Source organism: Echiichthys vipera, assembly GCF_963691815.1.
Source record: "Echiichthys vipera genome assembly, chromosome: 19".
Lineage (NCBI taxonomy): Eukaryota > Metazoa > Chordata > Actinopteri > Perciformes > Trachinidae > Echiichthys > Echiichthys vipera.
Genome location: NC_139844.1, coordinates 20,454,925 through 20,472,873, shown reverse-complemented (window position 1 = coordinate 20,472,873; position 17,949 = coordinate 20,454,925). Strand labels below are relative to the sequence as shown.

The 17,949-nt window shown below is 41.1% G+C and overlaps 1 protein-coding gene across 1 annotated transcript in view; it reads left to right on the top strand.

Annotated features, from left to right (window-relative positions):
* The first annotated feature begins 385 nt into the window (after positions 1 to 385).
* Positions 386 to 17,949, top strand: part of LOC310961465 (inositol-trisphosphate 3-kinase B-like) — a 31,171-nt gene continuing 13,607 nt past the window's right edge. The window contains exons 1-5 of the mRNA XM_083933537.1: positions 386 to 797; positions 5,871 to 6,078; positions 6,634 to 6,796; positions 8,249 to 8,533; positions 9,532 to 10,497. Coding sequence (XP_083789663.1) covers positions 6,032 to 6,078; positions 6,634 to 6,796; positions 8,249 to 8,533; positions 9,532 to 10,497 — 1,461 coding nt within the window. The 5' untranslated portion in view covers positions 386 to 797; positions 5,871 to 6,031. The remainder of the gene's footprint in view (positions 798 to 5,870; positions 6,079 to 6,633; positions 6,797 to 8,248; positions 8,534 to 9,531; positions 10,498 to 17,949) is intronic.

The following is a 17,949-nucleotide window of genomic DNA, read 5'->3' as shown; positions in this document are numbered from 1 at the left end:
ACACACACACACACACACAGGGAGAGAGAGAGAGACACACAAACACAAAGAGGGAGAGAGAGAGAGACACACACACACACACACACACAGAGGGAGAGAGAGACACACAGAGAGAGAGAGAGAGAGAGAGAGAGAGACACACACACACAGAGGGAGAGAGAGACAAACAGAGAGAGAGAGAGAGAGAGAGAGAGAGAGAGAGAGACACAAACACAGGGAGAGAGAGAGAGAGACACACACACACACACACAGAGGAGAGAGAGAGAGAGAGAGAGAGAGAGAGAGAGAGAGAGAGAGAGAGAGAGAGAGACTATCTTGTCGCTTCCGGCTTCAAACTCAAACAGCTTCACCCGGAGCTCCAGAGGTGTCGAGCAGCAGCGTGACAACAGAAACTATGTATCCTGAGAGTAAACCGTCAGAGGACTTCACCGGTCGGTGCGGAGTGCTTTGAAGTTTTCCTCAAATAACCAGGGAGAGGAAACTCTCAGTGGGAGAGAAAGACATTGGGATATTTTGTCTTTAGTGGAGGAGTATTTTGGTGGAAAAAGGTGAAGAAGCGAGGAAAAAAAGGACCAGCAGCAGCAGCAGCGTCGAAGAAGTTGGTTTATGGAAGAAACCAAGAAAACACAAGAGAGAGAATAAGTTGTGTCGGTGCACACGGAGCCGTGTCTCTGTACACTCGGACGTGTAAGTGTCAGACCCACGGACGGAGAAGAGTCATCCCTCGGTGTATATCTGCTGGACGGACCAATAAAAGTGTCCGGGAGAAGCCTCGGAGAGGACGCGGCAGCGCTGAGGTAAGATAACACAGGGCCCGCTGTTGTGTCTGGACCCCCAGCTGAGGAGATTACAGTGGCTGGAGATAGTTTATTACACTTCAATACCACCACAGTTAGTGCAGGGGGAGAGGTGCAGTGAAAGTTGTCAGGATCAGAGGCCCAGGCATCCGTTCAGGGTGTTTGGAAATGGGGAAACAGCATTTTTTAAATTAAAAAATGCATGTTTAGTACTCCAAAAGTATCTGGTCCTCTTGGATCTTATGCATTTGCCTTTTAACATATGTTTTGTGATCACAGATGCACTCGTTTTTGAAATAACAGGTGCTTTACAATGATATACAGCACTATACAATACTTAGGTAAGGTTGGATTTGCAGGGTTTTTATGGAATATGAATCCACTCATCAAAGCAGGGTCATTTAAAGTACCTCACCGGATCCATTCATGTTTCATTTTAAACTATTATTTTATTCACCAAAGTTATGTATGCTGATACCTGAAACTCAAATGTTGACATGCGAATAACTACAAACTCAGGTTTTTCCAGATTCTGTACAAATGTGCTCTTCAGCTTAACAAGTACCTGGATGTTCTGCACATCAGGGCACACATTAATAAAAGGCAGATGGAGGAAAACGACACATGGGGCTTAATTCATTATTTTATCAGCTTGCAAACAGAATCAAGCTGGAGGAGCCCAGCACTTGCAGTATATCAGCGTGAGATAAACAGGCTGCATTGGAGGTTATTTTTAGGGCTGCAGCAAATTATTATTTTCATTATTGATTAGCCTGCAGATTGTTTTCTTCATTCATCAATTCATTGTTTTATGAGAGAGAAAATCAGTAAGTCATCATATTGGAGAAGGTGGAATTTTCTTTTTACCTGAAAACACTTCAATAAATAATCAAATATCTTGTTTTCTAATCGATTCATTGACTTCTTGCTCATGCTCTGGTTATTTCCTATTGTATTTATGTCCCCTTTGGGCCTTTTCCCTTCTGCGACCATTAAGCTTTCAAGTGGTTCTTTGCTTTGAGAAATTCCATTGAGGAAATGTAGACTAAATACCAGATAGGAATGTGTGTTTTTGGCTGATCTTACCATTTAAATACCAGACAAATAACGCAAATCATGTAAAAATCCAATATTCCCATGCGTTAATAATGCTCATTGGTGTGTGACATTGCCCACAGTGACCGAACACACCCACCCAGAGATATAAAATGTATTTACATCATCTCATTGTATTATATTGTCATACTGCCCTACCCTGCCGTGATCAGCATCAGCATCTTTTAAACTTTTGTTCAGCAGCGTTGCTTTCAGGGTACTGTATGTAGGTCTATTGCCCACTTGTGTAGGCAAGTGGACAGTATGAATTCTCATGCAGTCCCACTCAATACGACATGAGGCTGCGCTGAAGCAGACAGCATCACATGTGAGGTTATATCAGACTCATCACAACCAGTATTTGTTGTTTCAATGTGCTAAAGGCTTTATTTCTTCACCGTCCTGCTTCATAGTTATTAATTGGTACTTATATGAGATCTTAAAATGTTCGGCATGTCAACATAGTGCTCATGGATACAAGGGAGAGTGGGATCAAGGAGAAAAAATTAGTTGTATAATGATATTACTGTTTTGCTGAATATTTTCTCAAAGTTAGAGAACAAGTTATTAATACTTGATTCATTCAGAAATGTTGTTATTCTTTATAGTTCATAATTTGATAGAAGGCTATACCACTGCTGTACTAGCATGTGTTTTTAAATAACCAAGGCACTTCAACAAAAACTTTTATTTTGTGAAAAAATAGTGAGAAAAATTAGAGAACACTTTCAGATCCCCCCCAGTTATTGGTGTTAATCTGGCAAATGGTGACAATTTACCCAATTATTGGACACACCCTATGTATCTGGCAGCTCTCCTGGTTACTTTGCAAGATAGCGAGCCGCTCTAAGGTGACTGAAACCCTGAGACAGCAGGTTGTCCAAAAGAAAGGGATGACCCTCTCAGCCATCAGAGAGAGGTTGAGCGTTACAAGTCTGTGAATTCAAGAATATTGAAACTTTACAAGGACACAGATTAATTTAAGTCTCTCAAAAAGGCCGGTTGTCCAAGCAAAACAAGTGAATGAGAGGACAAGAGAGGTCAACACTGCAGCTGGAGTGTTGCAGTTCAGTGCTGAACAGGACAAGGATCTGCCTCGGCACGCAGTGGCTTGTCGTTTCAGACAATTTGGAATGAAAGCCCACTCTGCAGTGACCAAACCTCTCATCAGCAGAAAGAATAAAAAGGCAAGACTTGCCTTTGCTGAGGAGCATGTTGTGTGAACAGAGGAGAACTGGTCCAGAGTGACTTCAGTGATGAGAGTATGTTCAGTTTATTTGTGTCTGATGGAAACATTATGTTGGGCGTAGGACTGGGGAAAGACTGAACTCAAAGTTTGTGAAGAAGTCAGTTACATTTGGAGGAGGAAGTGTCATGGTTTGGGAGATGTTTTCTGCAGCAGGAGTTGGGCCTCTTTACAGCTACATGGCAGGGGGAATGAAAATGTTTATGTAAACCTCCTTCAGCAACATGAAATACCTTCACTGTTATTGTCTCCCAATCCCAGGGTTTAAAATGTTCTTTTCTATACCTTTTCATATCTGATGAAACTTCGATGATCCCTGTGGGGGTGTCCGGACTTTTGTCGAGCTCAAGCTGTCCTTTTATAAAGGGTTTTTGGAAAGCATGCTAACCATGTGCAACATGCAGTGTGAAAATAGTTATCGGTGCCCATCCAGTGCTGCTTCATCACAGCAACTGATCTGTTTCACTGCTACTTCTACATGAAAGATTCAGAAAAGAAAATTAAACCAAAATGGCCTGTCGCTGTCTCCTCTCCTCCCACTTTCTCTCTCTTTATCCACTCTAGTCCTGAATCCTGCTGTTTTCACTCAAAGCGTTTAAAAGTTAAAAGCATTAAGCGTTTGTCTTAAGTGTGCAATACACAAATAGAAGTGATTATACAGTGTGAAAAAAAGGTGCACTGATGATTGTTTCCTGCCTCTCTCTAACTGCGTCACTCCCCAAAAAGGAAATCCCATGTTTACCCGTTGTTCATGACCTGACGTCTTAACTTATCTGGAATCAAAACACATCCCAAGGCAGTTTTGGCAGCTCAGCGCAAGACGAGAATAGTGTTATGTTTGAATGAGCCCCAGAACCGGCCAGAAAAGCAGGTGTTTTCTAAATGTTGGAGCTTCAGTTTAGTTTTGCTGACCGTCTGTGCCGCAAGACAGAAGTGATTACACAGTGTGGAAAAAAATATACAATGTGTTTCTGTGCAACACACACATCCCATTTCACTGCGGGGTTAGAGAAATATTTGACCGAGGTATGAAACGGAAATGTATTCTATTTAATATCTCATCAGTTCCCTTATAAAATGATCACTTGGCATATGAAATTTTGTTATATATATAAATGATATAAATGATTTGCCTGTGGTCCAGACATGTTAACGTGTCTACAGTTCTGCAGTAATGACCGTCTTCATCGTGCTTATCTCACGTTAAACAAAGCAGACAGTAAGGCAGCCAACTCTGGCTCATCACTCATCTGTCTGAATCAAATACAAAGTGCTGGAGTTGCGGACATAACTACAGTTATTTCTAAGTTGAAACACAATCCGCAAAGGGAAACTGGATGTTTCTGCAAGTGTTGCGCAGCTTGACCGCCGTGCATCAAATACAGGTTGTCAACTCCTGTTGCACAGTGAAGCCTATTTGCATGGCTTATTTCAGTCGTCACTACCTGTTTTCAGCAGGATACTACAACCTGTTGCTCGTGTTCAATATGTAAATGTGACCACATAAAGCACTTAAATGACGATTGACAAGTGTATTTAGCTTTTGCGTCCATCTAATGCGCGCCGCGAGTATTTCACCTTCCAACTGTCTTGATTCAGGAGCTTAAATGAGTGCTTTTGCTTCCTCGAGGCCCGTTTCTTAGACCCTTGCGCTGTTGCACAGCTTAAATAGAAAGCACAGTGCTTGATTTTCCTTGTTTGTTTTTAATTAAATGATCATAAGACACAGTCAGATGTTTTTGATTCTGTGTCTTTACAACCTACTTTTCAAAAATAAGAATATTTCAACATAAGAACATAGCGAATAAGTCTCCTGTAGCATAATAATTGTTTACAGTTGCTTTTAAATATCTTGATAAATCCAAATACAAGTCCAAAAACACGCTATAGTTATCACACCGTGTGTTTCGCAACATAAAGAGAAGTGCTCATTCGGTGACTCTGGGTGTCTCTACACATCTTTATCTGCATCGAGAAGATTCCTCGGCTGAACTGTTGTTGCATTTTCTCTAGCTTTTCTTCTTCTGCTGTGTTTAATTCTGTGGCCACTTTTCATCTGTTTCTTTTTCTCTCTCTACCACCTGTCCTTTCTCATTCTCCGCTTCTGCGTGTTTCTCTATACCTCATACATCTTTCTGCCTCTGAAAAAAGGTTTCCGTAAAGAAGCAGATTTGAGTGGAGCAAAATATTGTCACAGTTTTGGTCAGGCTGAACTTTGGCCATTGTGATGAAAAGGTTCATACACTTAAGTAACGTAGAAAGCATTGTGGTGTAGATGTAGGCGTTGCTTAGTTGGAGAGGAGGATCGTAGTAACATTGTAATAAAACAGCTGTTCGATTCAAATGAGCATTATAAAAATCTCAGCCTCAGGGAAACAGGCCAATAATTTCTGTGACTTGGAACATGTTTTATGATTTTCTTCTGATATTAGTGTCTATTTCCCCTCCTATTACATTCTCCCTTTTATTTAGTCTTAATCCCGACGGGAACAATGCTATCTTTTATTTTGAGTTGACAACATGACTACATGAATAATATTCTTTGTCAATGACGCAGTTTGGGATGACTTTCCAGACATGGAAAATTAAATGTCCCGTCTCTGTCCCTTTTTTATTTTTAGATTTTTCTACTCTAAAAATGTTTCTCAGTTTGATACGTACTCTTGGGTTTTTAATAATTAGGAAGGTTTGACACATTAAAATGAACTTGTCTGACTTTTTTCTCTTTTCAGCTGCAGGTGCAGATTTTCTAGCCGTGTGGAGCTGCTGCTGCTGCTGACGTCTGACTGAACCAGAGGAAACACTGAAAGCTGCGCTCCAAACCTCCCTGCAGCTTCTGGGGAGATTGTCAGATGTGTACCCAGCACTCAAAACCCCTGGCCTGGCCGCGGGGATGGCAGCCTCTGCCCTGAACCTGAACGGCCTTGGAAGTATGAACAGGTTAGTTTATACCACATTTTGGCCTGTTTGTTGTAAGACTTCCCACCGTTTTCTTGGAGAGTGGTAGAGGAAATGCATACTTTAAACATGTTTGGTTGCAGCAGCAGCTTAGAACCTGTTAGACCGGACTGGTAAGATTACTTTTTATTCATGATACATAACATTACCAAACAACATATAGTAACATGTAATGTAAGCGTTTGGAGCTTCACACTGTGAATGTATGTTTATTAGTTTCTTGTTATGAGATTACAGGTTATTCATGTAATTATTGTATTATTAATTATTAGTTCTGCTTAGAATTTTTTTCTGCAAAATGTAACACTTCTATAAATGTGTTAGTTATAGCCTAGATACACACAACCCAACCAACCAACCAACCAACCAAACCTCTCCCCTCCTCTCCTCTCCTCTCCTCTCCTCTCCTCTCCTCTCCCCTCCTCTCCTCTCCTCTCCTCTCCTCTCCTCTCCTCTCCTCTCCTCTCCTCTCCTCTCCTCTCCTCTCCCCTCCTCTCCTCTCCTCTCCTCTCCTCTCCTCTCCTCTCCTCTCCTCAGTAATCAGTTTCACTCCCAGCCAGGCTCCTCCAGTACCACCTCTCGAACTAGAAGCAGTCCAGTCGGTCGACCTGTGCTGCCGGTTCCAGATCGGAGCACCTACTGTCAGTTACTGGGTGGGGGAACACCAAGTGGGGGTCTCTACAGCCCAACCAGCCCGAAGGTAACTTAGCTGCCACATCCAGAGAAAGCTAAATCTGAAAACACTTTTTATGTGTTTTCCCATTGTTTACATTGGAAAAATACTTATCTATTCCAATCCATGTCAACACAGCAGTACATATCCAGTTACTGAGTTATTATTCCAGTAACTATAACACTAGATCATCAGAGAAAATTCTCCTCATGGTCTCAATCATCAAACAGAGCTGAGCAAATCTGATTTTTCCTTTCACGCCCTGCTAGCTTGGAATGAGCTGCAAGGCATACTACTTAAAAAGAGGGCCTTGATTTTTTTGAAGTGGAGTTGTATGAGGTAAAATATTTTTGCTGTTTTACCTCGCCGTCAGTCAGCCCTTTCAAACGGGGAACAGGAGCCACTATTTCTGCGCTCTTCAAAGCCTCCATACTCCTTTGAAAAAAAAACTAATTTTACATCACACAACGCAGGAGTTGCTTGGTCTTGCTGTGTGACTTTGGTGAATACGAACCAATCCTTTAAAACACCAAAGGCAGACATTACAACAAATAAACTGTTTGAGTCAGGTAGACCAACAACTCACATGTTCTGCAAAGTAAAATCATTGTGTTTTTTCTAACGGAGTCCGATGGCTTTGATGTAACAGTAATATAAATGGATTTAATGAGTTCCCCATAGGTTTTTTAGGGGACTGAAATACGTCTATCTCTGCCGTTGTCCACTTTAGTTTGTCGCTTGTCTTCCATGTCAGCTCTCCTGCCTGTTTCTTCAAACTACACTGACTGAGGATACGTACCCTCACTGCAAAAAAGCAGGATTATCCCTTTAAACTGGAATCCTTTCCTCTTTGTCATGTTTTAAAATACAATGCGATTAGTTTTTACAGAACAATGCTATTGCTTTTAACAGGTGCTGTTCTTTACCATGATTCTTTAGCCTCTGATTCCTGTACTTTATACTTGTAAATTAAACTTTTTATCTCACTGCCAGTCTTGACACGTACCCCCTGGCAGAATAGATATTTCATTTCAATGGGATATTTCTGGTTAAATAAACTATCCATAACACAAAAAGTGATTGATTGGAGAATATGTGCAAAAAGATCCAATTAAAAGCCATTATGCATATATTTGATATTCTTCATAATAAACAAATACATGTAAGTTACATGAGGATAGTCATATTTAATGCAAGACTATATAACTTTTAAAAATACCTGACTTGACTCAACCTGTGTTAATGTTAACAAACTGTAGATAGATATTGTTGCATTACTGACACTAAAGCTCTCGTCTACTTCTAATTGTGTTTTTTCACTACATAATAAAAAAGAAAATACTCAAATAACTGGAAAAATAGAAAGAAAAATAGGTAAATGCTTTTGTTTGTAACTGCAGATCAACTGTTATATTAACATCGATATAAGTCAGTCACTTTTGGAGCGCCACTAATCCTGTGTTATGTGTCTGCTCCTAGACCAGCCCCCGAACCCTGGGTCGAACATTTGTCTTCCCTCCTCCGTCCTCGCTCTCCCCCAGCCCCACCCCTCGCGCTCGCTCTCCTTCCCCTCGGACGCCGGAGCTCCTAGGAGTCAATGTGGGCCAGCGGGTCCGACGACTGAGCTCGCCCGGCTGTGAGGAGAGAGGGGAAGGAGAAGGCCAGGAGGAGAGGGGAGGAGAGACGGGAGGAGGAGAGAGGCGAGAGGACAGGAGACGCCAGGCACAGCTGCTGCAGATACACAGAGAGCTGCAGAACGTCGAGGTGATTTTTTACATGTGCCTCCCTTCTTTGTCTAAACTCTATTTCTGTCTTTATCGCTGCAGCTTCTCTTCTCTGTCTTTCTAGGAATGCAGTAATTAAGCAACATAGAGGAAAGTATTTAAACTCTGAAGAATTTACTGCCTGGTTTTAAATTCTTTGGGCAAGTCCGAACACCACCAGTAAAAACTACTTTCACTTTGGAGATCCACTTTGAAGTGCTACAGTTACTCAAGCTTTAAAAGCTGAGCGGAACAAAAGAAAAGCAATAATCCTCTTTATCTTTTATGTTTTTATGACAGGAAAGCAAACTCATTCTTAGAAAGGGCTTTTATATGGATATATATTTTGATTAAAGAATGTTTCTCAGTTTCATACTGTTTCATTCTTAATCTAATTCGTTTCCAGTTCGTTTTTCCTGCTTCCATCATCGTCCCTCATGCCTAAAGAGAATAATCTCTCCAGTAATTGAGTTTATGACGCCGCGTGACTTTTGTTTATGTCTATAAAATGTAAATGGCTACGCAAGATATACCAAAATGTGTTTATCAGGGTCAGTATCCATACAGACTATTTGGACTGCTTGTACAGTATATTGTCCTTTACTGTCCTTGTTTAATGTCTGTTTGTGTTCCTATGTTTTCTGAAATTAATAAAATGTTAATCTAAAAGTACAGACTACTTGGAATTTAAATTTGATAAGAAATGTACAAGATAGTGCCTTGCAAAACTGAACTATCTATTTTTTATTACTTAATTAATTTTACATTTGTCCTCTTTTTCAATGTATTTAGTTGAAAGTCAACCCACATTGTTACTTGTTGACACACATTTCCTTAATATTGGTAGTATATTATGATGACGTTTTGACATTTTTTTTTGCCATGTCACTTTATTTCTCTCACATCTAGATACCAATGAAACTGTGAAATGATAAGCACCTTATCCAAATCTGAAAAAAAATGCATTGACGTAAACTCTATTTTCTCTTTGTCTTCCAGGTCAGGGGAAAAGTGGGCATATTTGAGGCTCACATTTCAGGCATTCGTGCCCAAGTGCATAACACTGAGATCCAACGCAGCCCTCGGTCTCCAAGACGATCGACTGGCCAAACCCCTTCCCATCCCAGCCAACAAAACACTGCCCTTGAACGCCCAATGACCCACCTGCAACACAGTAAAGTTCCCTCTGTTGTCCAAAATGGAAGAGAAAGGGAGGAAGAAACAATGGAAGGAGGAAGCAAAGAAGATGAGAAGGACAGCATTTCCATTAAAAACAACACAGAGGAGAAGACACTGAGAGGGCAAAATGGCGGTTATTCAGAAATAGCGATGCAAACTCCCTGTTTAGACGGACCATTTGTCATTCAGGGTTCCCTTGAGACGTTCAACCCAGATGCAATAACAGACAGAGAGAAAAAAGAGGGAGAAAGACTGAGAGAGAAGGAGCGAGAGAAAGGCGAAGGGGAGGTAGAAAACAAACAAATGTTGGAAGACGAAAGAAAACGGACAGAGAGAGAAGTGAGAGATGAGAACGAGGACCCGTCCTGTCTTGAGATGCTGCTCCAGAAAGGGGCAGACAGGTTGGAGGTTAACCCTGAAACGGACGCTTTACCTCGGACACAAAGCAGTGAGAGCTCCCCTTGTTTGCTTGACCCCGATCGCACCTCCAACAACTGTTCCTCCATCCCTGCAGTCATAATAACTGACCACGGTTTGGACAGCCATGCTCAGACTGCTGAAGACCCAGGCTCAGACCAGGGACTAGGCTGCACCCCTAGCCCCAGTTCCAGTCCTTCTCCTGGGCCAAACTCATCCACGCGCTCCCTCAGGAAGCTGTCGTCCTCCTCTGCCTCCTCAGCCGGATTCTCTTCATCTTGGGAAGAGTCGGAGGAGGATATTTCCAGTGATACAGAGAAAGGAGAGCAGCTTCTCATCCCTGAAGTCCTCACTTCTCAACAGAGAGCAGTAAGTCAAGCCAAGTCAGTGTGTTTGTTGGTGTGTATGCATGTATCTACAAGCTGCTCGCAATTCAATAGACCTTTTGTAGTTTTGAATGGAAATGACCTTTGGAAACTGCACCCTCCAGGATTGCAACATATCATTCACGCAGGAAAAGTCAGAGAAATTGGGTTTTCTGAGATGGTCATGGGATGAGAATGAGAATTTTACAAAGTGTCACTTTACAGGACTAGAAAAAAATATTCTTAGCCTCAAGGAGTGGTTATGTTGGTCAGTCTGTCCACCCCATTGGTCCAAACTGAAATAGACAATCTAATGGATTTTCATTAAATGTTGAACAGTCATTCATGGTCCCCAGATGATGTAGCCCACTGACATTGACAATCCCTTCACATTTCCACCAGCGCCACCAGCAGGTCAAACATTTGACCTATGCTGGGAAATATCTCAACATCTACTGCATAGATTGGATTGTAGTAGATTAGCACAAAATCTGGTACATTACTAATTAGCCAATCTTAGCATGCTAACATGCTAAACTAAGATGGTGAACATGGTACTTGATAGCTTTGCATATTGTCATTGTCAATGCAAGCATGATAGCATGCAAATATTAGCACTTAGCTTAAAGCACCGCTGTTCCTCTGTACAGGCTCACAGACCCACTAGCATTGCACTAGACTTTTAGTCTTGTTTTCTGGTCTTTGCATCAATTAATTGCATTAAATGATAGTTTCCAGCTGCTACATTGTATAGTTTGATTGTGACCGCATGTCCAGCTGTATTGGAATAGGGATGAAAAAGTGAAAAGTCCTGTAATTTCCTTGGTAGGAGTCTTAATATTTTAAATAATATGGGGAGTGGAAGTATGAGCAAGGTCATGTGTCCAAATTCAAAATGTAACCGGGGATTTTGCAATTAATCTTGCCAAATCTTGGAAGGAGTTTGTCTTGACATGAGTCCTTAATAATGATTGTGCCTCAAAATGTGTGTGTTGTGTTTTTGAATGTGCCTGTGCATGTTGCTGGGTGCCTCTGTGTCCAACTGGCCCGAGCTGTCTCCCTGAGTAATGGTTGACATTCACAGTAACAAAGCTAGCTCTGTGCCCTGACCTGTGTGTGTGTGTGTGTGTGTGCGTGTGTGTGTGTGTGTGTGTGTGTGTGTGTGTGTGTGTAGGGGTTGTTTTTAGTGTGTGGGTAATGTGAGGGTGTGTGTGAGAGAGAGCACGGGTGCTAGAAAAAGGGAAGGCAAGAGAATTTGCCAGTCACACACACTTAGGCTTTGCCTGCAATTGGATGGTGTTGGAAGAGGAGGCTGAGGCCTGTTTGGGTATATGTGTGTGTGTAGGTGGGTGGGTGGATGTGTTTTTATTTGCAGCCAGGATGAGTTCATGGGGCCATTCCACTTCTGCTTTGAAACACGAGTTAACAAAGGATTGTATAACGGATTTTACCAGTGTGTCTTAAGCAATGTGCCAGTCCCAGAAGTGTCCCTTCTTCTTCTTCTTCTTCTTCACACTGCAAATGTTTTTTGTGGCGAAGTGCTCAAATTCACTTCTTATCAGCTGAACTATTATGAATCATATATGAGTGCTAAAACTAACCGGTGTCACCCATGTGAGTGAGTGCTAGATTTTGAAACCTAATTGTCCATGTTTGCTTTCATTATGAGAGGCAGCAGCAGCAACAGAAGATTTTTTTTAATGTCCGATGGATGCCGTTTTCTTGCATATTTAATCAAAGGACCCCTCCCTAAACCAATGTTCTAGCTCTCCTAGGTCCAAATCATTTGTTTAAATGAATTTGGCTGATGGATTTGAATAGTGTTTGTATTGCTCTTTGCATATTTCCGCTCAATGTCTTTTGTCTTTTGACAGAAGCTGCTGCTGGAAGTCGCAGCTGACTGAAGGACAGGATTTATAGTTGCTGGTAAAAGTCTAGATTTCCCCCAGTGTAGCACGCAGATGTCAAACGAGCAGGTTCTTCATGCTCTTGTCACAGCTCCCGATCCTTAGTTGGTGGATGTATGCAAGAGGCAAACATGCAGAAACACATACAGCGCGCTCGCTTGTGTGGGAGGTGTGTAGGAAAGAGGAGAGGGACAGAGAGAAGAGGAGTGATACTAAGAGGGGAAGAAAGAGAAGAGCAGAGTGAGCTTTAGAGTAAGACACGGCAGAACAAGAGAGGCAAAATAAATAAAGCACAAGAGGAAAAACTGTACAATATTTGCTGTATACTAGCCCGGAAACTCTTCTTCTCATGGCTATTTATTGCAGAATTGACTTTATTTGACATATAACATTGAACACAACACTTTTCAGGACATTATTCATTCTCTGGACACAGATGTCCATGTGCAGCTTTGGTAATACCATACACAGCCCAAGGTTATAGAGAAATAAAGATGCATGTTTGGTGTAAAATATAAGAGTACACATATCACTATTAAAGGTTAACATTTTATTTTAAAGAGCTTTGCATTTATTTTTAAATCTGATGACTGAATTCAGTCTCCACAGTAGTTTTTATCTGTTAATGTTCCTTTGTGTTATTCATCCAAGTAAGCATGACATTTTCATTTTTAGTGTAAACACATCTGCTTTGCTATGGTCGTCAGCTTTTGGATTATATGAAACTCATCTTTGAAGAGCGTACACACTGAAACTATGAACAGAGCCATATATAGACACAGTTTGGCTGATCTTTTGACTGTTGGGCATCTGTCCAAGGTTAGAGGGCACATGTGTTTTCCATCTTCTAGTAAATTGGCTGCAAAAGGGCACCAGCGAGAGGTTGGCATCTGCGCTTTTTATTTTACTTCTATAAAATTTCAGTTGAGTCCTGGGGAATGAAAAGAGGATCCTCTACCAGCAGCGGCAGAGTGATGTCTTCGCTGAGGTGACACCCAGTTGTTCACCTCCATCAGTAGTTTCAAAGTAACAGCTGCAGATGCACCCTAATAGAGATATATGAAAATACAGAATACTCGATCAGTTACATGATCTATGACAATACAGTGTTTGCTTGGATTATGTTTTTTGTCGTTCTGACTAATTTATGTTTGAAATTCTTTTTTAACGACAGATAAGTGCAAGTGCAAGTACAATGTTTGACTACAAAAAGAGATGATCTGACAGCACCAAAACAGACGATGTGCACAAATGAGTTGGCAAGACTTAACGTATAAGTGAAAAGTGAAATTCCGGCGTAAAATCAGTACTTTTTTCAGAATCAGAATCAACTTTATTGCCGATATGTAAGCAGATTACACACCATGAATTTGACCTGGCGATTTTGTGCATAGCGGATACAAATATACAAATATACACATAAAAACACAGAAAGAGTCGTATACTTTCGTAAACTCTGATCAGCTTGGGGCAGCACGGTGAAGGCATTAAAACCACTAATACTGCTCAGAATAACAGCAAACCTCTGCAGCAGCATGAGAATGTCCTTACTCAGAAAATAAAGCATCAGTGGGCTCCTTCCTATAGGATTGACTTTGGTATTTGACTTGAATGGACTTTACTATGAGAGGAGCTGGTACTGGGGCCAGTAGGTAAGTCTTTCAAAATATTCTTTAAATAAACTCCTGGTTCACTAACTACATTGTTGGTGCTTAGTTTTCTGTGTAGGGACTCTTCTCATGCTGCTGCAGAGGTTTTCTGTTATCTTGAGCAGTATTAGTGGTTAAAAAAGACGTTTTAATGCCTTCATCGTGCTGCTGCTCCGAGCTTATCATTGTTAGCCACATTACATTACATTAATTACTGTTAGTGACTGTCCGGGATTTCTCTGTTAAAAGTTGTTACACCAAAAAAAAAAAGAGAGTGTATTCGCCGAATTTAAGTATAAGCATAAGAAAATTGAATATCCTTATTTCATTGGTTTAACAGTTATTCAGTCATCAATCATTATTTGCCGAAGATTAATCTCCAACCAACTTTGGTAATCAATTCTTTTTTTAACTTAATAATCACAAAATGACAAGCATTTGCAGAATCCTGCCTCTAAAATATGAAGAGTTACTGCTGTTCTCGGTTAATGCAATACAGGGACCATAATAAAATGAATGTCTTAGCCAATGGAGTGTTGTAGCAACAAAAAAGTGTTATTTTAAGTCATCGGGTTTGGCTCTAGGTAATTGTTATTGGCTATTTTTCGTACATTTTATAGTCTAAAAGATCCATCGATTAATTGTTAGTTGCAGCCCAAAAACACACTCTGCACTCAATAAGGTCTTTATACCTAAGCCTGCTGTCAAAATTTAAACGTAAACCTGTACTCCGTATGTACAGAACACCCCAGTATCATGTTTCAGCCTTCAGACGGACTGATGCGAGGATCTAAAGCTAGCTGAACTGAAGCTACAGTAGAGCGGAAGTGGGGCAGGACTCAAGAAGGTCTCACTATGATGCAGAAGGTGTGGTGTTACTCGTGCTGTCTGCACTGTAAGAGAAACTAATTGCAGTTCTGGACACGTTTCGATACACCTGTGGTTCTCCAAAAATATGCATCCATTATATAAACAGACGTGTTTTTTGGAATGCAGACTGCACCCTTACTATGAACCTGTGTAGTTGTAGTCTGCAGAACAAGCCACTGCTGTTTACGCACAGAAAGTGTTTGTCTTTAACTACCATACAGTAACTGATGTCACGCTGGCTCACATCCCTTTTTTTTGATCCTTTAATATACAGTCGCACACTGACCCCAACAATCGCCTTCACCTCTACTCGTTTATCCAACTGTGAATCTCAGCTCATCTTCAATACCAAAAAAAGAGTTTTTGTGGTGGACTGGACCAAAACTCTTTTTTTTTTTTGGTCCTGAACCGTAACTCAAGCGGGTCGGCACAAAAAATACCAGCACACACACACACACACACACACGCACACACACTGAGACATGCACACACTGTGTTTGCACTGCAGTGGAAAATCTGCACCACCACGGTGGCCGGTTGCATAGCAACCCTGTGACGTCAAACCGAGTTTCCCCCCTCACAGCTGTGTGTGACAGAGAGTCTGTAAGTTTGTGTGTGTGTTACAGAGTGCCTACTTGGTTTTTGCTGTGAGCGGGGAAACACCGGTCAATTCTTCATTTGGTGTTTCTGTGCGTGGTTGCTGATAAGAGTGCGTGTGTGTGCGCGTTCAAATCACCTACCTGTCAGCCTGCAATTACGGTTGCTGACATTTTTGGGCGAAAGAGTATCTAGTATGGGATCCAGTGCAGAAGTGAAGTGTGGTTTCACATGGTTTCAGAGCTGTCAGAGACACTCTGGGGAAACCCTGCTGGATACATGAATGCAAGTGTTTGTGCAGAAAAAAGGGATGTTTATGGAAAAACGGGATATTTACAGAATTATGTCTAGACCTTTTGGTTAATTCATGTGGTGTTTTTCGACATTAGATTTGATAGTTCCATATTGATATTGCCATGCTTTTCTAGGTTATTTTGCACAGCAAGAGAAGAAACCCCCCAAAACAATTCTGTCTAATTTCATTAGTTAGATCTTAAGTCAGATATGCTCTTTAATGTTCCATAGAGACCTCAGTTTGGGGGCTTCAAGTCCTCCTTATTATCACAACACGACTGAACGGCCACATCACAAACATCTAACCCTTTTTTCCAGTTTTGCCAAGCTTATTATTCCACTGGCCAGCCTTTGTTGCTAAGAGATTCATCATGCACTCTTCAAGCATCTAACGCACATTGTTTAGCCTGCGTCCCACTCTCTTCAGTTCAATTCTGTCTGCGTGAGTGTAAGTGTGGTGTGTGCGTGTGTTTATTTGTGTGCCTCTCAGTCTAAACTTTGCAGACTCAGGCAGTTGCAATATTTGTATCTGCAAGGGGACCTTGTGGTGAGCGATATCAGGCTTGTTGTTTCCTCCGTGCTTCTCTGTTGAAAACATCAGCATGCATCAGTGTTTCCCCTGCTTCTTCACGTTACACAGTTGTAACCCAGAGTTACCCTTTGCCCAAGTTTGTTGTGTTTTTTAACCATTCTCACCACTCTCCTCCTCTTTTTTCATTCCTCCTTGCACGAGTGATAAGTCGTTACTTCTGTTGTGGAAAAAAAACATCTTTAAATGTCTTCACATTTATGCACAATGTTTGTGGGAACACCCTTTTCAATACTATTGGTGATAATTGCACAATTTAGTGAATGACTTGTTTTATGTAAACATCTGCAGATATGATGCACGCTTGTAGAAGATGATAATCAAGAGGACAATAGAAACTCTTCGCCTCAGTGCTTCTTTTTTGCTCCGTGCTCTTTCTGTTGTTTACAGAGGGCAGGGCCTTTTTTCTCTTTTGTTTGTAGTCAGCGGCGGATGTGGAAAATACTGTCGCTGAGGCAAGCGGCAACCCCCCCACTTCCTGTCTGCAAGAAGTTCCTTCTCTTACCATTTCCTCTCTCTCTCTCTCTCTCTCTCTCTCTCTCTCTCTCTCTCTCAATTTCAATTTCAATTTCAACAAGCTTTATTGGCATGACTGTGGTTCACAATATTGCCAAAGCGTACAGAATTACAGAAAAAAGTAACAATAATAATGATGATGATAATAATAACAATAATAATAATAATAATGATGATGATAACAATAACAACAACAATAATAATAATAATGATGATATCAATAACAATAATAAGCAGCATATCAGTGTGCAGGTCAACTCATGTGGAGGAAATCATGTCAGGTGTTGTTGTGCAGGTCGTCTCTTCTCCTGTGGCAGGCGTTCACATATCTCGCTGCATCTACAGCAGTGCCACTTTTTTCTCCCAGTAAATGTTGTAGCTTTTCTTGGTCGGATCAGCTTTCTTTTCTTCTCTCTCTCTCTCTCTCTCTCTCTCTCTCTCTCTCTCTCTAAATGGAGTCTTTACTGTTTTTCCTGCTCTCCTCTTGTCATCCAGCTGGTCTGGGGATAGAGATAGGAGAGCCAGAAAAAGGATGAGAGAGTGACAGAGAGGCTGACTTTGAAGAAAGTTTATAGGCAGGGACAGAGAAAGAAGTCAAACACCATCTCGAATTGTGTTCCAGTCTCAGGTTCATGTCCAGCTTTTCTCATTGAGGAGAAATGCAAATTTCTCATAATCACCTTCACAGTATAACCCAAAAAATGATGCCTGAAAAGTTTGGGAGGAATTATTTGCTTGTGGAGACATCCATTTCTTCCAGTGCATGTCTGATGACTGACAGCTGGCACAGTGTAAATAATGCACACACTGATATGGAAGAACACTGAAACAGAGACACTGACAAAACAGAATTAGAAGGATCATTTAGTAAAGGTTTTCATTTCATTTCATATTCAAGAGTTAAAGTTAGTTTCCATACTGTAGGGAATGAAAACCACCAAATGACTTCTGTAAAGGTAGGAATATCTCCACGAAGAATATGCTGTATATGCACTCCTATGTCGCTGCATTGTTTTACAATATGAATTAATGTG